The sequence below is a fragment of the Protopterus annectens genome, chromosome 12.part0, assembly GCF_019279795.1.
Source record: "Protopterus annectens isolate FY-2018-M chromosome 12.part0, PAN1.0, whole genome shotgun sequence".
Lineage (NCBI taxonomy): Eukaryota > Metazoa > Chordata > Ceratodontiformes > Protopteridae > Protopterus > Protopterus annectens.
In genome coordinates, this window is record NC_056746.1 from 940223812 (window position 1) to 940244375 (window position 20564).

General features: G+C 34.6%; 1 protein-coding gene across 1 annotated transcript in view; it reads left to right on the top strand.

Moving 5' to 3' along the window:
- Positions 1-20564, top strand: part of LOC122816231 (piezo-type mechanosensitive ion channel component 2-like) — a 1381906-nt gene that overhangs the window by 309758 nt on the left and 1051584 nt on the right. The window contains exon 9 of the mRNA XM_044088974.1: positions 12714-12832. Coding sequence (XP_043944909.1) covers positions 12714-12832 — 119 coding nt within the window. The remainder of the gene's footprint in view (positions 1-12713; positions 12833-20564) is intronic.

Genomic DNA, 20564 nt, shown 5'->3' on the forward strand with positions numbered 1-20564 from the left:
CTGCAACAACACAGAATGCTAGATGTAAATCTCCATGCAGGAGTTGTTAAGAAACATTCCAGGAAAAGAGCTTCAAGCCTGTCTTGGTAACTGAGAGTTTCTAGTTCAGTAATCTCTTTAGTTAGGAACTGCTTGAGGTCTTTCTACCTGCACGACATGTTCAGATAGATAAAGTAAAAGAAGCATTATATTCTATAACTTGTCTGATTTGGGCAGAATAGAGAGGAATGATAACTTCTTTTAACCTGAATGAGATAGCTGTAATTATTCCATTGAGGTAGAAGGACTTCCTGACTATAGTTGCTACATGGTGGTCAAAGGATAAGGACTTATCTATGAAGGTGGAAGATGTCTGACATCAGTATCCATCTAGAATGGGGGTGCTGTCTGTGGTGTAAGCTGCTGTTGATTTTGTTTTTCAAGAAAGATGACAATGCTGCACTTATTTGCATTTAATTTAAGCCCAGTTGTAATCATACTTCTCAACTTCTTCACTCAGTAATTCTGGACAATGCCAAAATTAATTGGGGGGGGGGGTTAAAAGGCAAAATTCAGGAACAATTTTTAAATATTACTCTAATTCACTTAAAAAGTTAGTGGAACAAAATATACATCAAAATGTATTTTATGAACAATAAAAAGTATGAAACTCTAATGTGTGGCATTGCTGACTATAATCTTCAGTGACTTACCAGAAAATTTAAAAACAAATTGAAGTAGAGTGCAAAAATAAGACAAAATGAGTGATGTTCTATACAATTCTGCACAATTGAGAGGTATGTTTCCAATACACAGTTGCTGTGTATATTTTAACACTTGCTGAAGTTACATGGTGTCAGATGCTGAGTGAATGACAGTACCTAGCTTTCAGCCATCAGCAAATTTAGTTATCCGTATGTCTGAGTTAATGGTCTAGACATCGAATAAGTAGATGTCAAACAGTTCCTGCTACCACTGGGACTATCAAGGTGTCCTTATCCCCTGTTGCTGTAGTTTCTGTTTGCATGTCTTTCCGTTCATAAGATGCTATAGTCACTGGCTGAAGCGATCCCAGTAATCAGTGCTGTTTTTGTCTATTTCTCTTCCAAGACAATATATGATTTCCTTGCTTCCACCTTCTTAGCTGTTGGTATTGGATGATCCCGCATGATCATGTGGTGTAAGCTAATTTCCTTGTATTATTGCTCTTTGCCTATATCACAAGTGTTTTTTACATGTATTTCTATAAACATGCTTTAATCTGTGGAGCTTTTCTCCCCGGGCCTCCACTGAAAATGGACAATGATCCAGTTGGACTAGCCCGGTCAACAAATGTAAAATAAAATAAATAAATAAATAAATCATTACTTTTTCATTTTCAGTAATCATTTGTGGTTCATGTTTGTAATGCTGCTCATCTAGCCCTGTATTGTAATGTTTACACAGTCTCCAATGTAACAACCTTGCCACACTATATCTTTCAGTATATACATTTTCATAAATAAATAAATAAATATATCACAGCATATCAACACTTGTAATAAGATGTGTAACTGTTTCTAAGGGACTTTCAGTATGGTAGATGCTTGAGACATTCGAAGGCTGTATTGCTTCTACCCCCCACTGGCTTTTAAAAGAGAAAAAAGGAAACTATTGATGATTAGTGATCTGGAAATCCCAAATAAAACAATCATGATGCCAAAAATAATGAACCCCCCCCCCAAAAAAAAAAAAGCTGAAGAAATCATCTCAGACCAGTATGGCAAATGCAGAGTATTTAGAGTATTAGATGACTGAAAGCACAAGGTAGGACAGGGACCCACGCTGAAGGGATACGGTGGAAATCCATGCAAAAATAAACACTATTTTGAAGGAGATAGTGGGAATGAATGAATCATTAAGGGAATATATCCACAAAACAGATCGACTACAAAAATGGAATATGTGCTCTCTGCTCCCTCTGATGACACTGAAGGGTTGAAAAAAGCAGAATGCACCCATAGAAATATATTGACAGAGATGGAAATGCTTCAGGAATAATCATGCCTCTCAACCTCTGGGTGCAAGAAATGTGGACAAAGCCTAAAATAATGGGGGGGACAAAGTCCCAAAAATAGGGACATATTACTGATATTGCTCTTATAAACTTATACAATTGCTAGAATAATAGGATTTGTGTTAGCATGCATTTGCTGAAGGATATGACATCTAAAACATCTAAAACTCAAATGTATGCAGTTATTCAGTGATGTTAATCCTCATTTGTTTGCTAGACAACTGCAAATGTTATGAGGAACACACCAAAAGTAAGAGTCAAAAAGCTGGAGATTTTGTAAAAATCTGGACAGTTGAAAGGTATGGGAGGAATTAAGAGAAGGAGTGATAGAATTTGAAGACTAAGAAAGAAGGGAAAATCTCAGCTTTATGGGGATTCTGGAAGAATCGTTTTTTCACTTTGCTTTTTAGTTCCACCTATACTGAAGTGTCTGAGAATGAGTTAAATTTGGCTTACAGGAACATAGACTTGACTTTCGAAGAACTACTTTTAAATGGTCAGATTAGTTTGGATGTCTTTGACTTTTTGAGTTTCAAACATCCCAAAATTCCAATTATTTTTGGAATCCCAAAGGTCCACAAATCTATTGTGGACCCCCCGTTGCGCCCAATTGTTGATGCTAAAGCATCAAAGACTCTTTGCTTAGCAAAATATATTGATAGCAAAATTAAACATGTATTAGATGACAGGCAATGGGTGATAAAAGATTCTTGGGATTTTTGGGGAAAAATCAAGCCTGAGATGTACTCTGACAATTTGATTATGGTCACAGTTGACATCTGCAACCTTTTTTCTGTAATTCCACATAAAATTGGGGTTGAGTGGTTCTATGACTATCTTTGTTTCAATTCTAGTATGGACCATAATACTATTTTAACACTCTGTACTTGTATGGAACTAGTACTCGACAACAATTTTATTACTTTCGAAGGCCAGATTTTTAAACAAACCCAAGGTGTGGCTATGGGTGCTTACTGTGCCCCGGTATTCACCAACATTGTTCTTGCTCATTGGGAAGTTTTGTACATTCTAGACTCAGAATTTAAAAGTATTTGGGCACTGTATGGTTGGTATTTGGATGATTTGGTTCTTTTTTGGACAGGTAGTGAAGTTGATTTGGATAGTTTTTTTACATATATTAACAGTACTACACATTTCTTGAAATTTACTATGGTCAAAGATGTGTATCAGTTAAACTACTTGGACATTACCATAAAGAAGGATCTTGATAGGAAGATTTTTACCTCCCATTTATACAGGAAGCCTACATATTCAAACTCTTTGTTACACTTTCAGAGTTGGCATCCATCTCAAACGAAGAAGTCCCTTGTTAAAGGCCAATGTGTGAGACTTGCAAGGATGATTTCTGAGGAATCTGATTTTTTTAGTTGAATGTAATGCACTGTAGAACATGTTGGAAAAAGGGGTTACCCTGCCTTCTTTGTTAATAGTATTTATAGTGAAGTATTGGAAAAAAGGCAGCAAGGTACTTACAAAGTTTTGCTTTTTTCTGGTCTTCCTGAAAAGGTAGAGAATGTAGGTGGCAAAGGATTTGGTAGGGCTTTGATTCTTACCTGTACTTTGGATTTCTTTGATATAAAACAAATCATTAAAAAACTGTGATGCATTTTCAACCTAGACAATAAAGTTTTGTGTAAGGTTGGTACACAACCCCTTATTGTTTATAAAAGGGATATGTCCTTGAAGGGACTAATTGAGGGGAAGAAAATGGAAATTTTGGACACAGCTGGTAATAACAAATGTGGTAGATGCGGTCAGTGTTCTTATATCATGGAAGGATCTAAACTAGTAGGTAAAGGTTTTTGGGACCATTTGGCTTAAGAAAAAATATTATTATTTTTCTAAAGGTGTGGTGTATCTTGCAGTCTGTGATTCCTGTGACATATTCTACATAGGAAAAACTATTAGAGCTCTAAAACAAATAATCTACCAACATCTTTACAATATCAGACAGACAAATGAGGGCAATGCCCTCTACAAACATATTAAGAAGTTTCCTACTCATTCATTTAAATTTGGGGTCATTGACCATGTGGACCTGGGTTCTAGAGGGGGACCTTCAGATGTATATCTTGAGTTTCTTGAACTCAAATGGCAGATTAGAGCAAACGTTTGTATTGCACCTGGCCTTGATGATAGATTGTCTCTTGGCTCTTTGTTAAGGTTAAAATCAATGTATTTTATTTAATAATATTTATCAGTAGTTAATGAATGAGAGGGAGAGAAGGTTGGATGATATGCGGATAGTGAATCATGAAGTGCAGTGGATTAGCAAGGAGTAAGTAAGGTTAGCTATGAAGAGGATGAAAAATGGAAAGGCTGTTGGTCCAGATGACATACCTGTGGAAGCATGTAGGTGTTTAGGTAAAATGACAGTGGAGTTTTTAACTAGATTGTTTAATGAAATCTTGGAAAGTGAGAGGATGCCTGAGGAATGGAGAAAAAGTGTTTTGGTACCGATTTTTAAGAATAAGGGTGATGTGCAGAGCTGTAGTAACTATAGAGGGATTAAATTGATCAGTCACAGCATGAAGTTATGGGAAAGAGTGGTGGAAGCTAGGTTAAGAAGGGAGGTGATAATTAGTGATCAGCAGTATGGCTTCATGCCAGGAAAGAGCACTACAGATGCAATGTTTGCTCTGAGAGTGTTGATGGAGAAGTGCAGAGAAGGTCAGAAGGAGTTGCATTGTGTCTTTGTGGACTTAGAGAAAGCATATGACAGGGTGCCTAGAGAGGAGTTGTGGTATTGTATGAGGAAGTCGGGAGTGTCAGAGAAGTATGTAAGAGTGGTACAGGATATGTACGAGGGTAGTGTGACAGCGGTGAGGTCTCAGGTAGGAGTGATGGATGCATTTAAGGTGGAGATTGGATTACATCTAGGATCAACTCTGAGCCCTTTCTTATTTGCAATGGTGATGGACAGGTTGACAGACGAGATCAGACAGGAGTCCCCATGGACTATGATGTTTGCAGATGACACTATGATCTGTAGTGAGAGTAGGGAACAGGTGGAGGAGACCCTGGAGAGGTGGAGATATGCTCTACAGAGAAGAGGAATAAAGGTCAGCAAGACTAAGACAGAATATATGTGTGCGAATGAGAGGGAGGATAGAGGAATGGTGAGGATGCAAGGAGTAGAGGTGGCGAAGGTGGATGAGTTTAAATACTTGGGATTAACAGTTCAGAGTAATGGTGAGTGTGGAAGAGAGATGAAGAAGAGAGTACAGGCAGGATGGAGTGGGTGGAGAAGAGTGTCAGGAGTTATTTGTGACAGACGAGTACCAGTAAGAGTGAAAGGAAAGGTCTGCAAGAGGGTAGTGAGACCAGCTATGTTATATGGGTTGGAGACAGTGGCATTGACAAAAAGGCAGGAGTCAGAGCTGGATGTGGCAGAGTTAAAGATGTTAAGATTTGCACTGGGTGTGATGAGGGTGGACAGGATTAGGAATAAGTATATTAGAGGGTCAGCCCAGGTTGGAAGGTTTGGAGACCAAGCCAGATAGGCAAGATTACATTGCTTTGGACATGTGCTAAGGATGGATGCAGAGTATATTCGGAAGAAGATGCTAAGGATGAAGCTGCCAGGTAACAGGAAAAGAGGAAGGCCTAAGAAAAGGTTTATGGATGTGGTGAGAGAGGGCATGCAGGTGGTTGGTGTGACAGAGCAAGATGCAGAGGACAGGATGAAATGGAAACAGATGATCTGCTGTGGTGACCCCTAATGGTAGCAGCCGAAAGAAGAAGAAGAAGAAGTGGTTGACCTATGTAAATGTCACTACTTTTATATGAATCGATGTTTTTTTATTCATATAACAGTTTTTCAGGGACATTGTACTTATGAACACTAGGTGTTTTGACCTTGATGTAGTGTGAACAGGTATTCACAAATGTTTATTTGTTAGGGGAAGTGATGTCAAGTTGTGTGTGAGTTATTCAACCTATAAAATGCTGAATGTGTTAGGGGAAATTATGTCAAGTCATGTGGGATTTTTATGAAATGCTGAATGTGTTTTTAAAAAGGAAATTTCATTGATTTATTTGTTATTCTGAAGAAGTCTTTTGAAGAAAGCGCGCTCAATAAATCTCTTATTTATTTTATTAAGTACGTGGTTTGCGATTCTGTTGTTGCCTTTCTCTGCATATTTTCCTAGTTTCGTTGCTTGGATTTGGTGTTTTTTAGTGACTGGAATATAGATACAGAACACTTAGATAAATTGGGGACCACAGAATAAGCACTTGACAAGGGAGAGCAAAATATTTCAGAGGTTAATCAGGATGTATGGGCTACTAGATATAGCTGATATTTTACCACATAGCAAGCAACTGACATAGATCAACAAGGTTTGGATCTTGGGCCACATTAGATAGATGGTACACAATGAGGGAGCATGCAGGGCTAGTTAAAAAAGTTTAGTACACATCCCCTTTGAACCTGACAAGTTCTGAACCTGAGATGGCAACAAGACATTACAGGCTTGATATGAGTTGGCTAAAGATCTCTGAGAAAAGGGAAAAAAATTAAGAAAAAGTTAGAGAGATGGAAGCAGAGTTGTAGACAACAAGATCTCACAAAGGTGGGGGAATAGGAGCAAATTAAGAGGAGACTTAAAGAAGAGATCCAAGAGTTTGAAACATAGGTATGAAAGATGAGGAAGCAGGAAGCAGAAACCAGAAATAAAAGACTGAATGTTTTTGAAGAAAAAGCAATCTCTGTAAGTGGAGTAGAAAAACAAGAATTATTGATACTGGAGCAAGAATGGAGGGATATAATGGATGATAAATGAAACAGGGATCAAATAGCATTAAAAGCTTTATTTTATGACAAAACTCCTAAATACGAAATAGTCCAGGCAGATTGAGGCAGATGAAAGTGGAGAGATTTATATATCAACTTAAGTGCCCAAAGGCAGAACTGATAGAAACAAAATTAGGAAGACATTATGACAATACTAACAGGTATTACACAGGCTTATATAGAAATTAGAAGGAGTTGTAGGACTAGCAGAGATTGCAGGAAAATGTTTTTTGTGACCTTGACCTGCCCAAAGTAAATGAGCAGGAAAATTTGATGTTAATGCAACCTATTAATTTTTTCCAAAATAAAGAATAAATAAAAATTATGACAAAGGGGAAGACAACAGGGAGAGATGGATTTCCCATAGAAATGTGAAAAATGCTGACACATAAGATATTGTTAAAATGGCATGCTTTGCTTAAGGAGATAATGGAAACCAGTATGATTCCTGACTCATGGAATGAGACAGTGATATTCTTAATTCCCAAGAAAGGCACAGATCCTTGCATGCTGGGGTTGTTTTGTTCATTTTCAATTTTACAGCATGATTATAAAGTATTCACGGGCATCCAATCAAGTAGATTAGCAACAAGTTTGGTTAGAGTGATGGGGTGGACCAATGTGGTTTTATCAAGGGGTGGAATACCTTTAACAATATATTGATGACACATATTATTCGGGGGGGGGGGTAAAAAGAACACAATAACCACTGGTATTTTTAGGTTTAGATGCTTAGAAAGCATTAAAAAGAGTGAAATGGGCAATATTTATGGGATATGGCAGGGAGGATGGGCTTTATGAAAGATTTATAGATCTTAAATTGGTGTTTTATCAAAAATCCTTGGCAGTAATAAAGGTAAATGGCAGAGTGATAGAGTCAGTTGAAATAGAAATGGGTACAAGACAGGGATGCCTCATATCACTTCTGCTATTTGATCTATATTTAGAATCCCTGGTACAAAGGATTTGACAATCACCAATAAAGGAGTGGTAATGGGAGAAGGGAGAGGAAAAGATTGCTTTAGTAGTTGATTATGTGATGCTGTTCTTCTTAGAGCATGAAACAGATATAACTATGGTGTACAAAATATTAGGGGACTTAGAGGATATCTCTGGAAGTAGAATAAATAAACAAAAGACTAAAATCATATGGGTAAACTGCTTACCCTCTTGAGGATTACATGAAGAATACATGTATTAAATATTTAGGGGTTTGGTTAGCTGAGACTGCTAGGGAATCAGCTATGAACACTTGGACTTAGATAAGGGATAAAGTAAAGGACATGATAAAGAAGTGGTCACTGATTCCCTTAAAATTGGATGAAAGGATACAGGTGATTAAAATGCAGGTGGCTGTTCTAATAACTCGTGTGTCCTAGGCAATGGTGCATCTGGGAAGGGAATTCTGGTTAAGAGCAAGAAAGATCTTAATGTCCTTCATTTGGAATAGGAAGCAACCCAGAGTACAATGCCAAAAAATGACTTTGTCAATAGAAGAGAGGGAGGTCAGCAGTATCAAATCTTCAAGAATATTATAGGACAGCACAGTTGAGGCTGATTTACTTATTGAATAATAATAATTACTCAGCTAAATAGAAACACATGCTACTGGGAAAGGAAAATATTTAAATAGGAGCAAGGAATGCAAAACTTAAATGATTTAAAATATATAGCTGAAAAGATAATAGCAAGAAAGGAGTATTCACACTGGAAATTTGAAGTGATATTGGTATCAGTTGGGATGATAAGAAGCCCATTTAAATTGAATATTGAAGCTGTCAGGAATTGGTGTAATACATGGAAGAAAATACATTTCTGGGAGCATTTTCAAGAAGGGGGAGAGAGAGAGTAAGATGGGGAAAAATTTGAGAGAAATGTGCATTAAAATGGAGAAAATATATAGCAGTCCATGAAATATATGTAAAGCATGAGAGAGAAAGGAAGAAAAGAGGTAGGAAACACCTGAATTTCTTAGGATTTTGATACAAGCAAGGTTGGAGGTCCCTAGTAGATGGGGCTTGTGAGTAGAATCTATAAGGTGCCAATTCATAATAGGCGGGTGGATAAATGGCCTCAAAGGACAGTTTGGCAGAAAAGGTGGGTAAATAACTAGAGAAATGTGAGGGGAGATCTGTCAAGCACTAAGGGTAGCTACTAGGTGCAGGAAATTAGGATTTTTGGATGGAAGTGTCTGCATAAATATTTTTATACCCTGTATAGGATGCATAAGATGTTTCCAAATGTCAATCCTAACTGTTGAAGATGTGAAGAAAATGTCAGAGGAGATTGGGACCATATTTTCTGTAAGTATGGGAAGTTAGATTCCATAAAGAGGGAGTTGCAAGAACTTTTGAAGGTCATCATAGGAGCTGAATGGGTGTTAACAAAAACAGGCTTCCACCTAAACTGCTTGAGGGCACCAAGGTAGGCTTGCATGGGAAGCAATAGCAGTAATGCTCTTAATTGTAACCAAAAAGGTATAACAAAAAATGAAAATTGGTTTGCAAGCCCACTTTGAAAGATATATTAAAGTTTATGGACAAAGTGGAGAAGTTAGAAATGGAATAGACATTACCTGAGTAAATTTCTTCTGAAGAAGTGGGAGGTCTGGGAAGCAGTGAAAGTTGAATGGCAGAAAAGGGAAATGGGAATTGGAGGGATTGAAGGACAAAGCTTTTGGTCTTCAAAGGTGGACCCAATTAGGGAGAGTTTGAGTGTAAATATAGACAGAATAACTGGGGAACTAAACGAAGTATATGCATGGTTACCAAACTATTGGTATTGGGTTGTGCCTTTTTTATAGCTCAACTTTGATGTAGAAAGGTTAGCTATCAGATGGATGTGTGGTCTGTATGGTTGTATATCTACTGTTTTCAATAAAGAAGTGTTCATTAAAAAAAAGCCTGCATAACTTATCTTTTCCGTAGATATTGCATTCTGTAATGCATGTAGTCCACTATCTTGAGGTGCCAATATTAAACTTTCATCTTTTGGTTTAAATTCACTAAACATTAGCCCAACATGTTGTTTTTCTCTATACTTTCCAGCAGATGCTTAGCTAGGGTGGGGACATGGGGGCAGGCCTGCGAGGTCTTAGGGTCATAATTTGTAGTAGTGCAATAGTGCACTGCCAGCATTTAGTTCTGCCCCCGTATTTATGAATGCCATTACAGAAATTAACTTGGTGTGTATTATAATTTATAGCAAGTGATTTGATGCAGTTTTTAAAAAGTAGAAATGACTGAAGAAGTTGTTTATTAAAGAAAAAAAATGTTTGTTTTGTGGAATGACCTGGTGGATTTTGTTATGTCTGTGTGTTATTAAGTTGAAGTAATTTTAATTTATATCTCAGTTTAATACTCCTTATGATAATATTCAATTTTTTGCTGATTTTTTTTGGCAGAGTCTTTTTAATTTGGCTAGATTTTGATTTATTACAGGCATTAATCAGTTTTTTTTTATTTTATTTTAATATACAGCCATTTAATGCTGACATTCCACCAAGGTGGTTTATTTTTATGTTCCCAATATATTTGGATCTAATTGTAACTGCTTAATTTATGCTATTTGTTATATGGAAGCAAAATTTTTTTTTATAAGTGACAGCTGGAAGTACATGGGAGTTAAAAAAGTTGAAATTTGAAGATCTTTATCAATAGATAAATAAGACATGCTGCTGTGATTCATATCCCAATGTATAAACCCACCTCACTACATGTCAAGCAGTGTAGTACCCTTCTCATCTTCGAAGTAAACCATGATAAATAGATGAACAACCTCAAAATTTCCCTCGTCTATCTTGTGTTGCCCTTCTTGAAGGTGTGTGTGTGTGTGTGTGTGTGTGTGTGTGTGTGTGTGTGTGTGTGTGTGTGTGTGTGTGTGTGTGTGTGTGTATGATGGGTGGGACTTGTGAATATTTTTTATTGGCTACACTTGTAAGGGTTTGCAGACTGATTGCCTAGATGTATACATACCTACTGTAAAATCTGATGCTTAAAAAAAAAACACTTCTCTGATACCTTTCCGACTGGCGGTAAGGTTGAATCTAATTAGAAATGATAAGCAGTAAGGAAATACAGCAAGATGCAACCTATCCAAATAGACCAGCATAATTTAAAAGCTACACATACTAGTCACAGCCACTTAGATCATGAGCAAATTTCCTACCTTCACAAGAAAAAGTAGCAAAAAAGTATCCAAATGAACAAAACTCTCCCACAATAAACCATATAAACAGATTAGCAGTCTGTGTTTGAGTGGCTTCAGTTTTTGTCGTTTTATTATTTATTGGTTTAGGCACCTTTTAGTGCTATCAATAGATCTACCTTATCCTGTTAACATCGAGTTTGCTTAATTGGAAGTTACCAAATGGAAAATTATTGTTGAATAGCACACACAAATAAAAAGTTCAAAAGCAATTGTTCAAGTACATTTTTTGCAGGGGGCAAGCTTCTTGTACCCGTTGACGTGAGTGGTAGTATCCCCTACCCCCAACTTTTATATACTAACATCAGAGTCACATGGCATTAACAAACAGATAAATAGCTTCAAGGTTTTCACGTTTTTCCCAGGGCTGTGCAGCTTTCCTTTTAAAATATAAAAGTGAGACAGTGGGGGTAGAACTTTCCATAATGAGAGGTTGCAGGGGATCTTGCCTCTTCCTTATTTTATTCAGGCATTGTTAGATCTCATCATTAGATGCTGTTTGGTTCATTTGATTCTGAGATTTAGCAGACTCATGTTCAATAAGATAATATGGTTCTAAGATAACTACCTGAACAAAATCAAGTCCCCTTATAAAAAGGGGTGGGGGCATAGCAAAACGACTTAGCCATCATCCTCCAAGGTACTGAAGTCGCCCAGAATTAACTAATTCAGGTCTGTCATTCTCCTGTTTCCAAACAATTTTACTAAATCAGAAAATATATATAAATAAATGTGCTGCCAAGAAAATCACAAGATGTCTGTGAATAAATCCTAATATTTACTGGGAGATGGTAAGTGAGTCTGCTATTTGTTCCGGCACTCAGGACATACTGGTATAAACTGGTAATACCTGGGGTATACTTATATGAGCTAGTAAAGTTGCTGTGATTTTGACCAATAAAACAGAAATATATCCCCTCCACAATCTTACTGTATATACAGCATTGAATTTCACAGAAATCTGGCAAAATGACTGATAACGAGGACCAAAGCTAGAATCCAGACATGTTTTTGCAATAAATGCAAAGTCATCATCACACAAGTCAGAGATAATATCAGAGTTGTTATGGATTGAACTCATGCATTTATGATGTGCACTGTAAGGGGCCAGCAGATAACAGATACATCCGACTGACCTGTATTACACTGTAAGCTTTCTGGCTACCTCAAGAAGAAAGGACGATCAGTCATGCTGATGTTTCAGCTCAGAGTGGTGCTGTGAAGTCATAACAACCAGTATTATTGCACAAAAAGTTTAATGGTGTGAAGAAAATATGTATACACACACACACACACACACACACACACACAAACACAACTCCTGCGCACACATACACACAAACACAAGTACATGTTTACATACATTACACACACACATACACAGATTCACACACGACCCCACCCACTGTGTGACACACACACACACACACACACACACACACACACACACACACACACACACACACACACACACATACACATATATTGTGCATATGGTACATTAAAATATAGTTCAGATTTCAGGAAAATCCTAGTTCATCCTTCACCCATCCTTTTTCCTCCTGGGTTGCATACAAGAGCAGTTTCTAATCTTGTTGTGAAGGATACTAATAATCTATGTTTTTTAATGACATCTCATTTTGATCTTTCTGTTAGAAAGAAATACACTGACAAATAACGCTGAGAAGGAACTGGAGGATAAGCCAAGTGGTTTGATACTTTTTGGTCAATTTATAATGAAGCAGAGTTATGTCAGCGGGCTAATCATCATGATGGTAAGTCACCAAGTCTAACTGTTTGACTTCTAAAACAGCTGAAAATTATTTTCCTCCCTCACTGGTTTTAAACTTTTTTTCTGTTTTCACATGCTGAGTAAGGGTAAGTGAATAAACTCCTAAATACTTTTCATTCTATATTGGTTAGAACAGTTTTTTTTTGTTTTCATACTCCGAGTAAAGTGTCAATGAATAATGTCTTAACTGTGAAACAATACCAGCCCAGATGCAAGTTGACAGGTCAATGTAAGCAAATGTTCTACAATTAGAACACTGCACAGATACTCCCCTCTAAACGCTGGTTGCTTGATATTATGCATGTGTTAAAAAATCTTGCAGTTCTTCACACACTATTGCAGTAAGTTACAGAGAACAATCTTACTCAGCAACAGCTCATCTGTTTTATCAAACATTAGGTAAGAGTACAGGTATATGATCAGCTTGCAACCACAACACATGGTTAAATTGATTTTCCTTGCCTTCACAGTTTTGAAGGTAGTTCTGGTTCAGACTTTTTCCAAGCAGAGCACTGCTGAATCTAAGGTATCTGCAGGCAGTCAAATTAGCATAATAAAGCCTCAAGACGTAGAGCTACCCTCAGATGTCACAGCCAAATCTCATATGAGAAATCAGCCCTGGAATACAATTTTCAAAGTATAACAGAACTGTTTGTAGGGTGTGTGCCTCATCTCAACCTTTTTTTTCCTGGGACAAATTTCATTAAAATGTATATTTTTGATAAAATATCTTACTCTATTTCTTGAGTTTCTAAGTGCTTTTCATACAGTAGTTTTTCCTATATCAAGAAGATTGTTCTGTTTTATATTTCCAACTTAAAAAGGGGAGCAGTTGGGGGAATGTATGGGGCACCCCAGTGTTTTCATTTATCAGTGGATAACACTGCATTGCAAGATGCTGTCTGCTGGGCTAGGCCAACCAAATACAGTTTGTTTCAACACGTATTTGGCTTGTTTAATGGTCGAGATTATTTTTATGTTATGGATCTAGGTTTGTTGTGTAGTTGTATAAATAGCTTTTGCAGTTGGATATGTACAATGTTAAATATTTTTGGCCCGATGTTAACATAGGCTTATTTGAAACATAATTAACTGTATGAAAGTTTTATTCACATGATAGTGAATTTGGCACTTGCTTTTGGAAGAAGATTCCAGAGGAATTATATAACAGACTTTGGATCAAACAGCAGAATCTTGATGTATATAAACACTATGAAGAAGTGTATCTACTTACTTATGGCATGTGGATCCAAATCTTAATGTGTATAAACACTATGAAGAAAAGTGCTTTTACTTACTTACAGCATGTGGATAATAGCAAATGTTTAGGCATCTGGTTGTTTAACCCTGTTGAGGAATCTTTTACCCTGCAAATTGATCTGAAGGAAAGCTCAAACGGGGATTTCTAATGAAGGAACATGATTGGTTTAAAGTTAGATCAAAAGGTGCAGGCTTTGTACTGCTTTGTGTTGCTTGTGTTGCTGTATGTGTTCCAGATATTCTCAGCAGAAATCCCAAGCAATTTTTAAAAAGCTGCAGAAATATAATGTGGAATATTATCTGTGATAGTTACAAAGCTTGTTTATCTTGAGAGAAACATATATTGTCAAAAGACTATGAGATAATACAACCAAAGACTATGTACTTATTAACTGTGGTTCTACGCTGCAAAGTGGAAGGATTAATGCATGTTACTATTGTTGATTTGAAGTTCTTTGACAAGGTATCCCTTTGGTTTTATTATTGCTGGAGGCTGGATTGTCCTTATGCAATAAAACAACTGGATGGGACTTTAGGGGTATTTTATTGAAACGAGATATGAAACACTGGGAAAACTTGTTATTACGTCTTAGAGATAGTAAAGTGGGAATAGGAAGATGAGTTTAAAGATTTGGAAAGAAAGAAAAAAGAACTAATGTGGTGTTCTGGGTTAAACTATGATTTGGTTAAATTTGGGGTTCATGGTTACAAGTTCAGCAGAAGTTTAATGTGCCTAATGCTTTAAGGATGGAACATGAAGGAGTAGTAGGCAGAGAGAGCGAGACAGGATTACATGTCCGATCAAATTGTCAGCTACTACACCACTTGCAGTAGCATTATTACTGTTGGGGGCAACAGATGATTATCCAGCAGTGAAAGGTTTGATTAGTAGATACAAATTTATACCACAGTTATTATGTACCACCCTGCCTGAATAAAGAGGTAGGTACTGATATGTATTTATAATCAGTGGAAAGAACGTTTAAGTGTGGCTACTTAAAGGTAGATATGTCTAAGCCTTTTAGGTCCCCTGTGATAACTTACCTAGTATTGTTACTATATTTCTATGTTACTAGAGCATGCAGAGCTTTCAGATTATTTACATAAAGAGGTAGCTGTTAAAATAAGACAGGACAAGAGTACAATATTAAATGAATATAGAGATGATGTAACTTAGAAGTGCATTTGCCAATTACCAAAAATATGCCACTAACTCCTTCAGGTTTAGGATTTTTGCTTAGAGGTGTTTGCACAAATATTTTTACAGTCCACAAATATTAGGGTATTGTTAAATTACTATAATCAGTACCAGATGTATGGAGAAAGAGCTCTAGGTTCATGGAAACATAATATAAAACACTACAACATGACTATAAAGCCAAAATAAAACACAAAAAAAATTACAACAACCATGCAGGCTTTACTAAGATCAGATTATTGGATTTAGTTTTGTTTTTGTAATGGAAATATATTCTCTGGTCAGGTCCTAGCTCAGTACTTTTAAGGAAGACTTGTGTCAGTTGTTGGAAGGAGTGCTAGCAAAAAAGTTCACAAAGGCATTACCATTTTTAGGTTGTGATATATATGTTAAATGTACAAAACCGAGCGGGCTATACTTTTTGCGATTGTAGCTAAAATAAAAAAGCTATTACAAAGAAAGGGAAGGCAGGAGTGATTTTGAGAGATAGTAAACCTTGTATACTAAGAATGTGCTGATTCTAGTGGATGTATAAAGACACACTTTAAACATGATAATGATATAAACAGACGTATTAAATGTATTGAAACTGAAAGAATATTTCAGGCTGTATTATGCATTATTCCTGCATGGCTAGACAGTTTTACTCCATAGAATATAACCACATTTAATTGGAGTAGAATAATTTAGAATGCTAGTGATTTATCTATTGTTGTTTGCAAAATAATATTGTTCACCTTTTGATACTTTGAAGACTTATTCCTATACTGTATAACAAAACTTAAAATGCAGTACTGTAGTTTACATAATTTTGGTTTGATTAGATTATTTTTTCTGTAAATTCATTACCATGTAAACAGTTGGAGATTTGCTAAGTTTATGTTCTCAAAAACATATTAATTCCATTTTGAAGGGTAGATGAATGTCTTGATAAATGCACTTTACAAGATTAGAGCATCTAAATTATAGTTTGATAAAGAAACAGTTTATTATGGTTATCACAGTTTAGTGAACTAGTCAAGATGAAGTTATGTATTGCTTCTTATACTGTTGCTTAAGACTGACTATTTAAAAATTATGAGTTGAAGTTGTGTTTGGATGGCAAAAATGTATTTAAAAATGTATGACAGAACAGGCATGTGGATCTGACCCTTGGTACCACAGAGCAGCATGTTATCTAAATTAAATTTCTGATGTTTCAGAAAGCTGATACTTGTAAAATGAAAAGCTGCTTTACTTAGGGAATGTCACCATTGTTCTTGAGATAAAATCAGACATCACCAATATTGCCATCAAGTCATTATTAGAGTCATTCAAGAAATACTGTAAAAATATTCAGTTATACATAAAATAACAGTCATACAGTTAGCCATGCATCTGCATAGTGAGCTAAACAAGGATGTGCAATACTTTAGTCAGCCTTTAGTCTACATATAAATGGCTTCAGACCTCCATTCAAATATATAAAAGTAATTGTTTCAAGATTAATCTTGGATATTTAATTCATGTAGCAACAAAGATCGTGCATCCCCCAGTATAAGGAGTCCACCCCTGCATGTCTTAATTAAAGTGATCATCTCTGAGTTTACAGCCCCTTGAAGAGAATATGATTTCCCCATGCAGTGACCTTATTCACAAGGAGTATTTTTTAAAACAAATTTTTAAGCAAATATTGTACAGAATTATTTAAAGATAACTAGAGGAAAAACATAACTATTTAAAATATCCACAACAAACTCAAACATAGAGAACTAAATCATTAAAATGTATCAAGTAAATCACTTAATTTTGACCAAAATCTTAATTGGTGAGTAATATTTTGGCAGTTGACAGTCCTTTTTTGCAGACATTTTTTGCTAAATTAACAAATTCAGTGAAAGAGTAGTTTTACATTTCCAATTCTTTGTGACTATTTTTCTTGCTGTAGCTAAAATTGACCAAATGAGAGACACCTGCACCCTAGGAATGGAATCAGGAACTGGAGTATTAAGTAAGATCAATGAGTTAGAAATTATAGAATTATCTGTCCACAAAGCTTGGGCAAAATTTCTAAATTCAACCCAAAAAGGAGTTGCTATTTTACAATTCAATGTCGTATGAAACCAATCTGCATTAGAGACTTCAGTATGCCTCCAACAATTACTTTTCCCAAAGTTATATATTAAAGCCACTTTTGTGGAGTTAATAAAGCTCTGTGAAAAAATCCCCATGTATATATTTTCCAATAAAGAAAAGAAGTAGATTTTCATGCAGATTTAAGAATTAAACATTTATCCTCATCAGAAAAGGCCTTCTCATTAATCTTAGTTAAGTAATTCCAAAACAATGAATATGTGGATCCAAGCTCTTCTCATTACTTTATAAATTTTATATATATATATATATATATATATATATATATATATATATATGTGTGATTTATTTTTCTTTGAGTTACTACTGATTCTGAAAAAAAACACAAGTATCTTTGGAATATCTTTTGTTTAAAATTCCATGGAGATTTTGATTTTATCATTAGCATATTTTTACAAGACTGTATAGTCAGAAATTGCTAAATTAATGAATTCAGTGAAAGAGTAGTTTTACATTTCCAATTCTTTGTGACTAATTTTCTTGCTATAGCTAAAATTGACCAAAGGAGAGACACCTGCACCCTAGGAATGGAATCAGAAACTGGAGCATTAAGTCAAATCAAGGAGTTAGAAATTATACAATTATCTGTCCACAAAGCTTGGGCAAAATTTCTAAATTCAACCCAAAAAGGAGTTGCTATTTTACTTTTCAATATCATATGAAACCAATCTGCATTAGAGACTTCATTACGCCTCCAACAAATAATTTTCCCAAAGTTATATATTAAAGACACTTTTTGTGGAGTTAATAAAGCTCTGTGAAGAAATCTCCATGTATATATTTTCCAATAAAGAAAAGAAGTAGATTTTCCTGCAGATTTAAGAATTAAACATTTATCCTCATCAGAAAAGGCCTTCTCATTAATCTTAGTTAAGTAATTCCAAAACAATGAATATGTGGAACCAAGCTCTTCTCTTATTACTTTATAAATTATATATATATATATATATATATATATATATATATATATATATATATATATATATATATGATGTATTCTTATTTGAGTTACTATTGATTCTGAAAAAAACACAAGTATCTTTGGAATATGTTTCATTTAAAAATCCATGGAGATTTTGATTTTATCACTAACATATTTTTACAAGACTGTATAGTCAACCACTTATTTTCTAAACAATATCTTGCAAGAAGATAATCTGTATTATGTGATTTATTTCCAATTAAGAATTGATGCCAACAGATTAAATTTGCATCGCTAATGTCTAATATTTTGTTTATATTAAAAGTTTTTAAACAACTTGCAGTATTTGATATAGGGAACAATAAATCTTTAACTATATAATTAGAATTCATAAATGTTCTAAAATGTATAAGAATGTAATCAGTGAAAGGAGAGGAATAGCATTTTTTTTCTTTTCATTTAAACATAAGTCTTTCAAGATCAAGTAAAATGTATTCATTCCAACTTTAGAGAAAGATTCTGCTTTGTGTTGCTTGTGTTGCTGTATGTGTTCCAGATATTCTCAGCAGAAATCCCAAGCAATTTTTAAAAAGCTGCTGTTATTATTTATTAATCTTTCATGAATGGATTTCCAATTATATTAGTAAGAGGAATTTAACCATAGAGATATTAAATTGAGAATTATGGATTTGGCATATAATTCAACATTTGGAAAACTTAATCCATCTTCTTGCCAAGTATAACATGCCAAATAAAGGATATTCTTGATTTATTGGGGAACCAGAGAAAGTTAAGAAGACTAGAATTTATTTTTTTTTTTTTTACAGTTTTTTAGGAGGGAGAGTAATTAGTGATTGTAGAGAGAAATGCATTTTTGGTAGGATTATACTTTTTTAAACTAAGTCTATCTTCCATTGTAAAATATGTTCCAATTAATAATTATTTTATTAACAGTGTCTATTAAATTGCTATCACCTACTGCTCTTAAGTCTCTTACAGTAGATTTAATTATAATTCCAAGATAATTTGTGAATTGTCCCAAATAAAATTCTAATAGTTTCTTAAATAATTAACTTTTTTTATAAATAAGTAAAGTTTCCATTTAATCAGGGTTAAATATTAAACCTGACCATTTTTCAAAGTAATTAATATGCTTAGTTAAATTTTCTTTTGAAGCTTTGACATCACCACTTGGTATTAAAATGTCATCTGCAAATAACTGAATTTTACAGGAATAACTTTCATCTATCGAGAATCGCTGCATTTTGTTATTAGATGTAAAAAAAGATTGTGAAAGGTTCAATTGCTAGAACAAATAATAGAGGTGACAAGGGACAACCCTGTTTTGTGTGTTTTAATATTTTGAAAGAGCTACAAAGACAAAAGCCACTTTAAATAAAAGAGAATGAGTTGCTATATAGATTAGTTATAAGATTTATAAAATCTATGGAAAATTCATATTGTTTAACCGCTTTGAACAAATAATTCCAACTAATAGAATCAGAAACCTTATTCATATCTAGACTTATTATAGTTATTTTTTTGTTTTTATTAGCGAGATTTATTAAAGTATTATATCTAATTATGTTATCCTAAACATTTCTGTGTCATATGAAACCAGTCTGATCATCATAATAGCATAATAAGGTTCAATCTTTTTGCAAGAATAAAGATAAATATTTTATAATTGACATTTAATAATGAAATAGGACAATAAGAATATCATAAGTTAGAATCTTTATTTAGTTTCAGGATAGGAGATATCTGGGAATATGTCCGGGGGATGGTTGGCATATGTTTAACCTGTTCAAAAACTTTTAATAGGATATTTATAATATTCTCTGAGACTAATTACACCTCCAGCAATTAATTTTCCCAAAGTTATATATTAAAGCCACTTTATGTGGAGTTAATAAAGCTCTGTGAAGAAATCTCAATGTATATATTTTCTAATAAAGAAAATAAGTTGATTTTCCTGCAGATTTAAGAATTAAACATTATCCTCATTAGAAAAGGCCTTTTCATTAATCTTAGTTAAGTAATTCCAAAATAATGAATATGTGGAACCAAACTCTTCTCTTATTACTTTATAAATTATAGATATATATAATTTATTCTTATTTGAGTTACTATTGATTCTGAAAAAAAACACATGTATCTTTGGAATGTATTTCATTTGAAAATCCGTGGAGATTTTGATTT